The 14,795-nt window shown below is 43.4% G+C and overlaps 1 protein-coding gene across 1 annotated transcript; it reads right to left on the reverse strand.

The window, feature by feature from the left end:
- Positions 1-4,650: 4,650 nt before the first annotated feature.
- Positions 4,651-6,525, reverse strand: PIGM (phosphatidylinositol glycan anchor biosynthesis class M). Its single transcript, XM_027095082.1, has one exon. The coding sequence runs from the start codon at positions 5,986-5,988 to the stop codon at positions 4,717-4,719; it is 1,272 nt and encodes a 423-aa protein (XP_026950883.1). The 5' UTR covers positions 5,989-6,525; the 3' UTR covers positions 4,651-4,716.
- Positions 6,526-14,795: the final 8,270 nt, after the last annotated feature.

The raw sequence follows: 14,795 nt of genomic DNA on the forward strand, positions 1-14,795 counted from the left end.
ACTTATAATCAAGATTTAAAATCAGTTAATCACCTGTTGTTGGAGGAGAGGGGTAGGTGTTAAGAATCTAAACGTGGGACTTCCCTGGTGGCGCAGTGGTTAAGAATCCGCCTGCCAAATCAGGGGACACGGGTTTGAGCCCTGGTCTGGGAAGATCCCACATGCCACGGAGCAACTAAGCCCGTGCGCCACAACTACTGAGCCTGTGCTCTAGAGCCCGTGAGCCACAACTACTGAGCCCACGTGCCACAACTACTAAAGCCCATGCGCCTAGAGCCCATGCTCCGCAACAGAGAAGCCACAGCAATGAGAAGCCCGCGCACCGCAATGAACACCGAAAACAGCCAAAAATAAATAAATAAATTTTTTTTAAAAAAAGAATCTAAACATATATAATCTTTTATTTGGAAAACTTATTAGGGATGATTACCACCCTGTATTTTCTTAGGAGGGAGACAGAAAGATTTGCACAAAAAAATTGTTTGTTCAACTTTGATGGAAGGTAAATCCCTTTAGTTCTCACTTTGTTTTAAAGATCAGGGAGGGCTTCCCCGGTGACGCAGTGGTTGAGAGTCCGCCTGCTGATGCAGGGAACACGAGTTCGTGTCCCAGTCTGGGAAGATCCCATATGCTGCAGAGCGGCTGGGCCCATGAGCCACAACTACTGAGCCTGCGTGTCCGGAGCCCGTGCTCCGCAACGGGAGAGGCCACAGCAGTATACTGCAAAAAAAAAAAAAAAAAAAAAAAGATCAGGGAAAGTTCCAAACTTCTTAATCATAGATTATTTATAATCTCTTTCTTTCATGGAATCTTTGAGATCCAAGAATGTCTATTCTTTAAAGTTAAACACAAAATAATTGAAGATTTGAAAATGGACAGGATGTTAAAATTATATTAGATAACAATATACTAGTTTTGTAAGAAAAGACTTTTTAGGAGATGCACGCTGATGTATTTAGTGCCGAAGTTCAATGCTGTTTGCAACACTGCATGGTTCAGAAAAAAATTATATATAAATAAATAAAAATTATATAAATAAAGCAAACATGGAAAAATGTTAATTGTTGAACTTAGATAGTAGGCATATGGGTAATGTTTAAAATTGTTCATAGTAGAGCATTAGAGGGAAAAGAAACAAACAAGAGGTTGCGTTTAGGGACTGTCCCATGTGAAATTTTCCATTTTTTCCGTTTCCACTCATTGCATAGATGGTTGAGGTAAGGGTGGTTAGAATAGAAAACAGCTGGAGAAATAACAGTATATTCAGCCACAAGTCAACTAACTAAAAGACAAGCCCTACAAAACTTTTGAAACAATGTTATGTCACTTACAGAGTCATTCAGCTATATAAGTCAGTAACTGAAACAACATGGTTTTAACAAAGAGATTAGCCTTTCCAATGGACCTAATCTAGGGACTTTATCTAGGGATATTTAGGGACCACATTTTGAAGACATTAAGGCAACTACAGAAGAAAATAAGTAATGCAGTCCCTCTGTTTAGAACACAGATCATCTTAAGAACCACGCTTCATATGCTAATAATTAATGCTTATCTGTAAATGGGTATATTGATCTTAAGAGGTGGCATAAGAACAAAAAGAATCATATAGGAAATAAGCCAAAGTGCTACACAATTTTAAAGTGTTATTACAAGATGAATAAAGAAATCAAAGGACTGCAAGTGAAAAGAAGACAAAAAGAGATTTTACAAAACTGGAACACAAAAATAAATGAAAAAAATTAAAAAACCCAAGAGACCAAATGAAATCATTTCTTGAGTTAATTTACTAAATGTCTCACAGCATATAAGCTATAAAATACTACTCTCTGCATCTTTTTTTTTTTTTTTTTTTGTAGTACGCGGGCCTCTCACTGTTGGGGCCTCTCCCGCTGCGGGGCACAGGCTCCAGACGCGCAGGCTCAGCGGCCATGGCTCACGGGCCCAGCTGCTCCGCAGCATGTAGGATCTTTCTGGACCGGGGCACGAACCCGCATCCCCTGCATCAGCAGGCAGACTCTCAACCACTGCGCCACCAGGGAAGCCCTCTCTGCATCATTTAAGAAACACCTGCAGTTCTTTGGTAGAGAATTTCTTGGAAGGCAGGATCTGCAGTTCCCTCCAAATATCCCAACAGAACTCCACCGACTTCTAAGAATGTTAAGGGAGTGATCTAAAACATGCAAAATGTTTAACGTCTTATGATGCATTTACAATGTGAACATCTGTGTGACAGAATATTATTCAGCAATTTCAATGTAAGTAGGAAGAGTAAAGCACAACAAAGAATGTTAAAGTAAAAAAATAATAATAATAAGGAAATGAATAAGTAAGTACACTTGTGACTATTAAAAGACTAGTCAGGGGGGCTTCCCTGGTGGCGCAGTGGTTGAGAGCCCGCCTGCCGATGCAGGAGAAACGGGTTCGTGCCCCGGTCTGGGAGGATCCCACATGCCGCGGAGTGGCTGTGCCTGTGAGCCATGGCCGCTGAGGCTGCGCATCCGGAGGCTGTGCTCCACAACAGGAGAGGCCACAACAGTGAGAGGCCCGCGTACTGCAAAAAAAAAAAAAAAAAAATTAGTCAGGGATACCAAAGAGACAATTATAATGAGATGTTGGAATTCTATTTCTGTTTCCATTTTCCCACTAGTTCTACCAGAAAAAAATTTTTTAAATTATCATTATAAAGGAATGAAGGGAAAAGAACGGTAAGAATGCCTTGGCTGGAAGGCCACTAATGAACAATCACATACAAAAAGCCCTTAAGATAATACCTAATGTGGGATATGAAAAAAGATGTTATAAGCAAGGTCACCGTCCTCAACAATTAATTGTCTCTGCTATTTTCACCCTAACAGCAATCCATGCAAAGGCACCCATTCATCCCTTCTTTCCAATGGTGGGTCCTAAAAGGTATCCATCTAAGAAGTGCTGCCAGTAATAGCATTCTTAATTGTGACCTGCCTACAGACATCTTATCCTCAGAGGCTTTTTAGGCCTGAACTGACATGAAATATACTACTTCTCTGGAGGTTTTTCTGTTTAACTGTGAAAGAACAATGTTGTTAGATTACTCATCTTTTAATATCAAAATCATAAACTCAAACTCACTCACTGCTAATGCATTTTAGAGTGTTAGGGAGTCGCCACCTAGATAGGCTATTTTTTAAAAATTTTTTTTTAGCTTGCTTGTTTGAAACTCACAAAGCATTTTTTCCTAGAAATATTATAGTAAAAAGGTAAATGGATCTGGCCACCAAAGCCTCATTTCCACAATCTCTCCCTCAATTTCCTGGTCTAAAAGACTAATGGCTATTAGGATGCTTCTTATGCTTTCCAGGAGCCTCCCATGCAGGCCTCCATTCCTATCACGGAATTTTCACGAGTAAGGTATTTGTAAGTTGGGAAATGCCTTATTAACAATTTAAGATTTTACCACCTAAAACCTACTAATCATTTTTACAACACTGATAACATTTGATTAACTTAAACTCTAAGTGAAAAATGTTTTTTAGCAATCAGCAAATTAAAAACAAAGGGCTAAAAGCGAGTTCTAAAATGTCCTTACAGTGTGTGACCTCAAACATATAAAGCAAGATGCTATTTTAAAATATGTTGAAAAGTTTAAAGATGGATGAATTTAAATTTAATCCTTTTTGTAAAAAACCAAACAGCAGTCTATTACCACTGGGACTAAGCACTGAAAAACTAAGTTATAAAACAAGGACATGAAACATGACTACAATTTAAATTCTTTGGATTCTTTATCTTCTAAGCCCCCACTTTTAATACAGAATTAACTTTTCCAACCAATTAAATGCTGTGCTTTTCCAATTAAGCACAGCATCATTATTTAACACTTCATATCTCAAAGCTGTACTTTAGGAACATTTTATGAGTTTTCAGTTATCAAGAAAGCTTCAGAACGAAAAAGTGGGAGTTAAAAGATAAAACAGCTTCAGATAGTACAAAAGATAAGACAGCTTCAGAGAGTACCACAGTATAAATACTGGAACAAATACTGGGTTAGAATTTTGTTTTTTGACTTTATGTTTCCTCTATTTTCCACAAAAACCTTTTAGCATCTGATAATTTCATCAGCCCTTCTGTTTTTTTTTAATTGCTTTTTAATTTAGCCTAATAATTTTTTTTGGCTGCGTTGGGTCTTCGTTGCTGGGCGCAGGCTTTCTCTAGTTGCGGCAAGCGGGGGCTACTCTTCGTTGTGGTGCACGGGCTTCTCATTGCGGTGGCTCCTCTTGTTGCAGAGCACAGGCTCTAGGCGCATGGGCTTCGATAGCTGTGGTTCATGGGCTCTAGAGCGCAGGCTCAGTAGTTGTGGCACACGGGCTTAGTTGCTCCGTGGCATGTGGGATCTTCCTGGACCAGGGCTCGAACCCGTGTCCCCTGCATTGGCAGGCGGATTCTTAACCACTGAGCCACCAGGGAAGCCCCAGCTCTTCTATATTCAAACTAGTAACCTTTACTTCCCATCATGTCCCAGATAAATGAGTCCTGAGATTTCCTAAAGGGTGGACCTCAGTTACTGAGTCCCCTTTATAAGGCAAATATTCATTTAAATTTGTTGGAATAGGGTTTTATGCTCTAAACCGAAGTTTCACTGGAGTGGTTAGGATGTTCAAAAACATTCTTTCCAAAGCTCTCTTTGGTCCATCCAGAACAATCAGAATGGAAGTTGCAGAAGAACTGGAGCATCTATCAGTCATATTTGGTTCTGTCTGTCAGGGGTTCCTCCTCGTAATGGGAAATGATTTGAATGAGAATGGAACAGTTGATAAGGAGGAAGAACAAACCAGCTAACCAGATAAACAGAAAGGTGTTCTTTCCTTGAAACTCAAGAACATAAGCAGGAGCCAGCCATAAGGCCTGCCCTATGAACCATAACATCAGGAGAACCACAGCTCTTCTCCAAGGCATTCTCACTAGTGGCATCACAAGAGGCAGGAGGCAGAGGTACCAAAGAAAGTACTGGGAGGTGCAGACTTTGTTAAATGTCACAAAAATAGACGTATGAAGAAAACAACAAAAGGCAAGGTCTCTGTAATAAGCGAAAGACACGGCTGAAAGTAAGATGAATTGTGGCAGGAATGCAGCAATTCCCAGGGAAAAACTCCACTTGCTCTCTGCGGTCAAATACAGCATGTAGAAGTATGGTGAGAAGTTGTGACGGATATCCCGCCTGGTCAGGTGATAAAGGTAGGTGTGCTCCAAAAACTCCCAACCATATTTGTAGTAAAAACCGAAGCTCAGGGCAAAAAACGTGAGTCCAGCAACGGCTACGAAGAGCAGCACAGCCCGATTACACAGCCTCTTCATGAATTCATACAGACGAGCCTGGGAAGAATACCGGGATTGACGGAGGCCTTCGTCACTGTCGCGTTCCGGAAGCAAGTGGAGTGCTATGGGAAGGATATAGGTCACCGGATACATCTTCAAATGCACTGCGAAACCATAGAATACAGCGGCACACGCGACGAGCCTTTTTTCTATTAGGTACAGGGTCATAAGCACCAGGGAGGAGACGATTGAGTCCGCATTGCCTCGGCTGGACACCGCCATAGGTAGGGGGTTAAGAAGCCAAAAGACACAGTAACCGCAAGCCTGGCGGCGACCCAGCCCCTTAAGAAGCAGTAGCCGGTATACGAGGTAGGCGGTGAGGAGGTCGAAGCTGACGAAGAGAAACTTTCCAAAGAGTTCATTGAGATAGATGTTGGGAGTGAGGAACCACCCCAGCAGCGGAGTGTAACGGTACGTCGCCCTCAGGTAAGGGGAGCGCCCTTCCGTGACGAAACGCGCGGCGTCGGTGAAGACCTGGTAGTCGATGTCTGTATACCTCACGAGCAGGGTCCGGTCCTGGAAGAGCCCATAGAAAACCAGGGCCACTCGGGCAAGGAAGGCCACACCAAATACCCCGGCGGGGGACACCCACAGGTTCAGGAACCACTCTCCCGAGGGCGTGGTCGGGCTCATGATCTGACTGCACCACAGCAGCTCAGTCCCCAGCTCTAAACTGCCTTGGAAATTCTAACCCTCGCTGCATGCAGTTCCTTGCTTCAGGTTGCCGGCACTACCCCTACCAGCTAGACTGCCAACCGAAACAACTGCGGGACGACAACTTCCGGCAGGAAGGCCCGCCCCCGTCCTGTTTCCGGTCTCACGCAAGGCACTGGGTTCTTAGTGGCCCCAGCGGGAGAATTACCTTCCTTCTGGACAGGCTATCTCGCGTCCTCTCCACATCCGGCGGGGGCGGGGTTTCCGGTCCGGCGACTTCAGTTTGCCCGGAAGACCGGCGCTGGGAGGTATTTTTACCGAGCCGGGCGAGTGTTACTTGTGGGTGACCCTCTACTTCCCCCGCCTCAGCTCCAGTTGATGGAGACTGACCCCTGAAGCGGAACGAGCTTCGAGCTTCATCCCTCAGGCCTGGGCCGGTGACCCGAGAGTGAAAAAAAAATAGGAGTGAAGGAAAAATAAACCTGTGATGGTTTCTCATGCTTTACCTCGCCAGCTCGTGGGTAATACCGGGGGGGGGGGGGGGGGGGGGTGTGGGGGGCCGGGGGGGGGGGCCGAGCTAGGATAAATTGAAGGGGGCCCAGAGTGTGTGCGATATTTGGGACATACTTGTATTTTGAAATTATTCGTTGTTTATCTAAATTTCAATTTAACTGGGCATCCTGTATTTTATCCCGCAAACCTTGATGGAGGGATGGGAAGGGAGAACAGGAAGCTTCGTAGGGTTCCTAAACTATATCACGCCGTCATGCCTCAGTGTCATTGTACTTGCTATTCTTTCTGTCAACGTTACCTTCCCCTCCGTAGTCACTACGTAACCCTTCAGGCCTCGGCTCAAGTGTTAACTCCTAAAAGTATATCCTGGCTCTCAGCTCACTTTTTCATCATGCACTGCGATATAGATGCCTTTCCGCTAACTGAGGGTAAACGAACAGAGGCCGAAGGGCTCTAAGCTCTAGAAAATCACTCACACAGAAGCCCCTGCCCTTCTATGTAAATACAGAGTCCTGTCCATTGACTGCCCTCCCATTGCTCCAAAATTCCCTTTTGGAATGACCATCCCTATATTATAGCATTTGTCAGTGATAACTTTTTTGTTTCATTTTCCTAGTTTTCTGTCAGGGCATTTTGAGTTCTTTGAGAACAGAGATTATCTTGTTTTCTGTACCTCAGTATATAATACATTACCAGACACAGGAGGCATTCTGTACAAGTTGAATTGATTTTTGAGGTTCCTGTTACCAGGATACCTCTGGAGTGGCATCTTTGGGGTGCTCCCAACTCCCAGTCCTTTCCTCTTTCAAATATCCTTTATCTATTTCAAGTTCTTCCCCCTTCACCCATCCCACTCCAACCTTACTCCCATGAATTTCTCACCAAGGACTCTAACCCATTAGCTCTTTCCCTTCTGTGGGCACTTATTGAACTTACAGTCTGCAATTCAGAATTTCATAATTTATTTTAGATTGTATTCATAACCCTTTCAATGAGATTGTAGGGTTTTTGAGGTTAGGGGTTATATCTTATCCTTAATTTTTAAAAATTACTCATAATTTATTGCAGTCTTAGGCACATGGTACATGTTCAGTAACTACTGACTTACTTGGTTTTACAGATTGATCCTGCTTCCTAGGGGACGTCTTCTAAACTAGCATCTACTAGAGTAGATGACTCCATCCAGTCTGAACATGCAGCTCCCAGGACTACCCTCTATTCATCCATCATACAATTTACATTCATCCTTTGTATGAACCAAGTTAATCTCACACATTCCATATTCATATTCTGATATCTCTTTGTCTTTATCTGTACCTTGGTATAAGTATATGCCTATGTTGATAATTACTTTTAACCATTTTTTTTGCAGTACAGTAGCCATATATACAGTGGCAGCACATCATCATTCAAATAATGATGATGATGATTTCTTTTTTTAAATGCTATTCTCACATTTAGAAATCAAATCTTAAAGATTCATGAAAGCTATAGTTTTTTTTTTTAATTTACTTATTTTATTTTTTAATTTATGGCTGTGTTGGGTCTTTGTTGTGCACAGGCTTTCTCTAGTTGTGGCGAGCGGGGGCTACTCTTCATTGTGGTGCGCGGGCTTCTCACTGCGGTGGCTTCTCTTGTTGCAGAGCAGGGGCTCTAGGCACGAGGGCTTCAGTAGTTGTGGCTCGCGGGCTCTAGAGCGCAGGCTCAGTAGTTGTGGCGCACGGGCTTAGTTGCTCCATGGCATGTGGGATCTTCCTGGACCAGGACTCGAACCCAGGTCCCCTGCGTTAGCAGGCGGATTCTTAACCACTGCGCCACCAGGGAAGTCCATGATGATGATTTCTAATAGCCAGCTTTGTTGAGAACTTATTTGCAGTGTGTCAGTCACTGTGCTAAATACTTAACCATGTGAGGTAGATATTCCCACCTTCACAAATGAAATCAAGGTTTATGGAGATTAAGTAATTTTCCGAAGTCACATAGTCAACTAGTGGCAGAGCTGGAACTCAAAAGCAGGTCTCTCTGGCCCAGAGTATTCTTAACTACTATGTGGCTAACCTGCAAATAAAATGTTGATGATGAATCTAATTTCCCTCTCTGCCTCCTCTCATTGATCTCTTGTTTGAATCTTTCTGATATTTTCTGTCACTGTGATTCTATATATTTATTCTTTTCTTCTGCCAGTGATAGATAAGTGAGGGTTAGTCCCAGAAAGTAGAGAATATGGGAGGTAGATGTCAGAGGATTAATTAAGTGAGGGTTCCTCTGGTTGGGTTGGTTTAGGTAGTATGACAGGCCTCAGCTAATTTGTCCCTATAGAGCCTACCTAGTAAATTGGTGAGAGGCACCAAATTTGGGCAAATAAGGAAACAGTAAGCAACTAATCAAAAGAAACGAAGCTTGGATCAAAATGAGATGTAGATAGTGTTTGTGGGACTGAAGAGGGGACGGGAGTCCAGTAAAATTAACTGGACGTGGTGTGCCAACTACTGTTACTATTTCTAGGCGAGACAGAAGTATCACGGGGTCTAAGGACGCCATATTGAGCTTTTTGCATTGGGTGTAGGGGTTCTGTTTTCTCACTTCTCCCTGAAAGGGCTGCATTTTTTCAAATGCTCAACTGCTCATTACCTCTTGAATTATTACTTACAGCCCTTCCTCATTCTCCCTTTCACTGTCTGTCTCTAGGTTTCCATTCTTTCAGAGCCAGTGGCTAGGGAAGGCACACACATGCATACCTCATCCCTAGCATCCTTAGCCAGGACCTTGGCCTTGGTCACTATGCCGTATATGCTGTCATTACCTTTTTAGATCCATTCGCCATCTCTTCTGCCCTGTTCTGTGCATCATCACACAGTCTCCCTTGCCCTCTGGCTTCTCATTAGAACAAGCCAGTGGCAGGCACTAGCAGATCTTCGGCAGTGGCTGAGTTCCTCTACCTAAGGCCAAGGCTCCTGCTAAAGCTGTAGCCCTCTCCCTTCAGAAACTCTCACCAGGTTTCAATGATGGTCCCTTCAGCTTTAATACCGGTAAAGGCTTCCTACCGTTGCAAGTCCCTGGGTGTTCACAAGCCCTTGTTGGTTTATTGACCCTGCCAACACCTTTGTAAATACTCCCTTCATTAAGTCCTGTCCAGTTAGCCCTTTGAGTGTACCATCTGCTTCCTGCTGGCACTGTAATTCAATCACCTTCTTTTTTCTTTTTCTAGATCTTGCTTATATTTCCTGCTTTGTAATTTCTTTTGAATCTATCCGTAATTCTTTTTGGGCTCAGCATCCTGCACCTTAGTCCAGACTTCAACAACTCAATTTGATAACAGTATTGACACCTGTACTCAACTAGGATCTGTGGCAATTACCTTTCCCCTAAGGTTTTGCAAGTCTCTTAACTGGTTTAGTGTCTCATGTCTCTCAGTTCTACTGCCAGATTGTTATTCATAAACTACTATAATTAGATGCTTTCCTTTCTCAAACATCTTCAATAGCTCCCAAGCCTGTGGAAAAAAATAATAATTTAGACTGACATTTAATCCCTCCATGACCCTGCCTTTTCAACCTGTTCACCTAGAAAGCCCTCTGTTCTAGGTTTTTTCAATTTAATTTTTATTTTATATTGGGGTATAGTTGATTTACAATGTTGTGTTAGTTTCAGATGTACAGCAAAGTAGTTCAGTTATACATATACATGGATCCATTCTTTTTCAGATTCTTGTCCCATATAGGTTATTACAGAATATTGAGAGAGTTCCCTGTGCTATACAGTAGGTCCTTGTTGATTATATTCTAATATAATGGTTAGATGGTTAATCGCTTAAATATGCCTTTTGCTTTCTTACTGTGGTACTTTTGCCTGTGCTGTCCCACCTACAAAGAATCCTATTTCTCATCACTTATTTGTATACTGTTTGTCTCTCAATGCTAGGCTCAAACCTGAACTCTCTGGACTCTTCCTAAATCTTAACTAGTGGAAATGATCTCTCCCCAAAAACGCTGGTGTTTATTGTCTGTTCTATTTTTTTAAACAGTTAATTTTGTCATGCCTTATGAAATATGTTGTCTAAATCTTTTACAGTTATTTAACCAATATACCACCTCCACTGCATACTACCTGTGTGAACTGTAGGCAAATTCCTTCCCTCTCTGTTTTCTTCCTTTCCTTCCTTCTACATGTATTGAGCATCATACATGCAGGTGCTGTGCTAAGTGCCCAGCTGTACTGGTGACCCAACACTGACAGGAATCCCAGTTACAGTTACATGGCACTTAAACTCTAGTGAGTGAGGCAGACATTAGTCAAATAAATTCGCAAGTAATATAAACTTGCATCTGTGACAGGTGTAATGAGAGAGGGATACATGATGCAATCACAGCTTTTAACAGGGTTTGGTCTAAGATGGGCATACTGAGAGTTAACTTGGGAGTTGGCAGGCAGTACAGAGAGCTCCCCAGAAGGAATAGCAGGTATAAAGCCAAAAAAAACCTGTATGTACCTTGCTGGCGTGTGTCATGTCTTCTGTTTCTTTGTCACTTGAATGGTACATTTCATGTAATAGGAACTCAGTTGATTTTTCTTGAATCCTGTGTCAAATGTGTTCTAACCAGACCTCTTAGATTGATACCATCCCTTGCCTAGTGCCTATCCCTGGGGAATGTTTTCCACAGAGATCTCACTGTTTAGAACATGTTGTTAATGGCATATCTGGCCCTAATGTATGCTACTTGTTATTTTATCTTATTTTCTTCACAAGTTGGCAAGTTTCTTCATATGTTATGGGACTCTATATTTCACATATCTTATATATCTCTCATGTCCTATGACTCATCCCTAAAAAACAGTGTTTCCCAAATGTTGTAGATAAGTATTTACTGATGATGGTAAGAGACCCAATTTTCTCCCTCTGCCCTTCCATTTCTGGGGAACAAGAGTCAGTGACCATAGGGGTCTGTTACTTCAATTCAGGGCTGGATATTGATAGCCAGGCCTTTTTCAGGCTATTGATAGATAAGAGTAGAAGAGAAACCCACTTCTTTGAGAACTGGGCCAGGAAATGCCCAGTGATTAAATGAATAGGCATATAGAGGCTTGAGGATATATAAGGAACGACCTGCACTGTAGTGTGGCAGGGAAGTTGGGTGCATGATCACTGGCTGAAAGGGACAGTGCCTGGGTTCCAAAGCAACTTGACTTTCCTGGATTAACCTGAGCCAATTTTCAGATGTCTAGGTCTTAACTTTTTTTGTAATCCTTTAAAAACTGAGTTTAAAAGGTATTTGCTACAGGACTCTGAAGTTAATGGGGGGAGGTGTGAGAAGGGAGTTGGGGGAATGCATGATAGCACCAAAGGGGAAAGGCCTGGCTATGTGGTCAGAAGCTCTTCCAGCACAGCTCAGTTCCACCCTCCTTTCCCAAAGGTAGGTCAGTGAGTTCAGGCCTTAGTAACAGGATTAGTTTTGTTTTGTTTTGTTTTGAACTTTTTTTTTTATTATTTTTTTTCTTTGGCTGTGTTGGATCTTCGTTGCTGCGCGAGGGCCTTCTCTAGTTGCGGCAAGCGGGGGCTGCTCTTCATAGCGGTGCGCGGGCTTCTCATTGCGGTGGCTTCTCTTGTTGTGGAGCACGGGCTCTAGGCACGCAGGCTTCAGTAGTTTTGGCACATGGGCTCAGTAGTTGTGGGTCACGGGCTCTAGAGAGCAGGCTCAGTAGTTGTGGTGCACGGGTTTAGCTGCTCCTTGGCATGTGGGATCTTCCTAGACCAGGGATCGAACCCGTGTCCCCCGCATTCGCAGGCGGATTCTCAACCACTGCGCTACCAGGGAAGTCCCCAGGATTAGTTTTGATTTCTAAAAGAAGCTAGAGTGAAGAACAGATTCAGCCATTTTATTTAGTAACTTGTTCTGAACAGACAAGAATAAAATAAACCAAAATAACTCACATGTCTTTTTTCCTAGGTACATTTGACCTGGTTTAGTCTTTAATGCAATGAATGGAAAAACCATCCCTAGATATTTCTGCTTCAGTAGAGTTGGCCATTACTGAGCCGGAGCCCAGGCTAACTTTACAGCAAAGGTAGTGTGTTATTTTACAAATAAGCTACGTTAACTAGCAAGGGTAAAGGACCATGGTAGCAGCCTTGGGAGGGGGCAGTGTCCCTGGCTTGTAGCAATAGTATAACTGGCTTCCTTTCTCTTCTCAGGCCTCAGAGAGAAATCCCTGGATGGTCTTCTTAGCTGACAGGTTGGGGTAGGAGGTTGGGCAGGTAATGAGGTGAAGCACAGAGTAGGGATTTCAGAAGCCTCTCCCCATCCCCTAGGGCAGCTGGTACCCGCACTCCTCATTTTCATACAGAGATACAAAGCTAAAGCGCCACGCCCTCCCCCATGCTCAGATGCCAGGATTGGGACTCTTCTAGCATAGAGGGCATTCTCTTTGGGCTGCTTGCAACCATACAGAAAGCTGATCCTCTGCCTTGGGAGTATCTTGGGCCCAACAGCTCTTTAGTCCTGGCATTTAGATTCTAGAGTTGAGGCTTCCCTTTAGTGCCTCCCGCACACTGAAGTGTTCAGCTTCTTAGTTGAATAGCCATCACCTCCCGGGGCTGGAGCTGCAGTTGCCCCACCCCTGTGGAAGAAGGGGAAATACAGTGTACCTTAAGAGAGGGAAACAGGATTTTTCTTTTTAAGTGCTACAGTCACAGGACACTGCTGGGGATGGGAGCGCACAGCCTAAGTAGTAGGTTCTCCTAGATTTCCTCAGATGGAGTGTCTCCCTCCTCATGTTCCTCTTATCTCCCCTCTTCCTGGTCCTGTCAGCAGCACAGGGTTTGTCAGAAACCTCATTGGAAGCCTCTTTATTTCTGAAGAGCAGCTTCCACCCCTCCCTTTCCTGTCATCAAACCTGAAAGCCTTAGTCAGGTATCTCACTTCCATGTTGAAACCAGGATCACTGGCTGTAAGTCTGGGAATCTGGGGAGTCCTACCCCCAAACCAGAGCAAGATATCTGCCCCCATGCTAAGCTCTCTGAATACTTTCTTTCTGTACATTCAGTATATTTGGTCCTATATACATCTATATACATCTCTCTACATATATATATATATATATATATATATATAATCTGTTTCTCTTTCTTAGATAAACCTTTCATTTATATATCATAGCTTAATTCCCTGAGCCTCCACCTACCCCTTACCTGCTAGCCCAAGTAACACTCAAGGGTTTCATTGATTTCACCAGATCCCGCAGCACCACCCTTCCTCATCTGCATACCCTGAGTATCCTCCCCCATCAGTTGTGTTGCCTGTCCTCTGAAATCTCCTCCCTTAAGATCTGTGCCCAGTGCTCTCCTGAATTCCAAGTCCATGGTTGGTGTGGTCAGGGATCCCATTTCTCATCAGACCTGGCTGCTTCGAAAGCTTGCCTGATAGCCTGAAAGATGATTTCAGCTCAGAGGAGAGGGGGGCTGTAGTCTAAAGGACCACTTAGGGTTGAGGGAGGGGGCATTGCTCTCTGATGGGGCTTATGGGAGAATAAGCCAGGTTGTATTAAGAGGAGAGTATGATTTAAAGTGCAATTTAAAGGAAAGTGTGGAATCATGCAGGAGAATCAAAAAGGTTAAGTCAGAAAGTGTTCTCATTTTGTTATCCAAGAATCTGAGGATTCTGGAGGCTTGGAATAGACAGCAGGGGAATGGGAAGAGAGTGTTTCCCTCAGGAGGGAAGCAGCTCTGTGCAGAAGAAACTTGATGGAGGATAACTTGCTAATGGATAAGAAGATACACACACACACACACACACACACACACACACACACACACACACACACGTTGAAAGAAATCAAGTGAGTCTAACATTTGAATAAAGTTGAGAGCCCAGAAGCTGGCTCTTTGCCTTCTGTTCTCTGTCTCAGATTTTCAAGTTGTTCCGGTTCTTGTTTTCTTGAGAGCTAGGTAGTAATGGTGGGGTTTACAGTAAGTAGGGAATGAAGGGTCTTCATCTTCAAGATATAGTTAGTTGAGTTCAAGGAGAGATCAATATAAGAGGATCTTGTGCAGTTGTATAAATGGTGACCATGGGTCCAGCCTCCAAATTTCGTGGGTTTCTCTGTGAGGCTCTGCACACAGATGCAGGTACTCATTCTGGATAAATGTGTAGCTTATAACAACTGGCTGGTCCACCTTAAAGAAACGGCCACTTGATTCATACAGGGACTCTGTGCCAAACCATTTGGGGTGGGGGAGAGTGTCCCTTGGTACCTAAATGAGAACAGGAAGCACTCTT

The sequence above is a fragment of the Aethalodelphis obliquidens genome, unplaced genomic scaffold (genome assembly GCF_003676395.1).
Source record: "Aethalodelphis obliquidens isolate GAN/ISIS:26980383/991018 unplaced genomic scaffold, ASM367639v1 scaffold90, whole genome shotgun sequence".
Taxonomy (NCBI): Eukaryota; Metazoa; Chordata; class Mammalia; order Artiodactyla; family Delphinidae; genus Aethalodelphis; species Aethalodelphis obliquidens.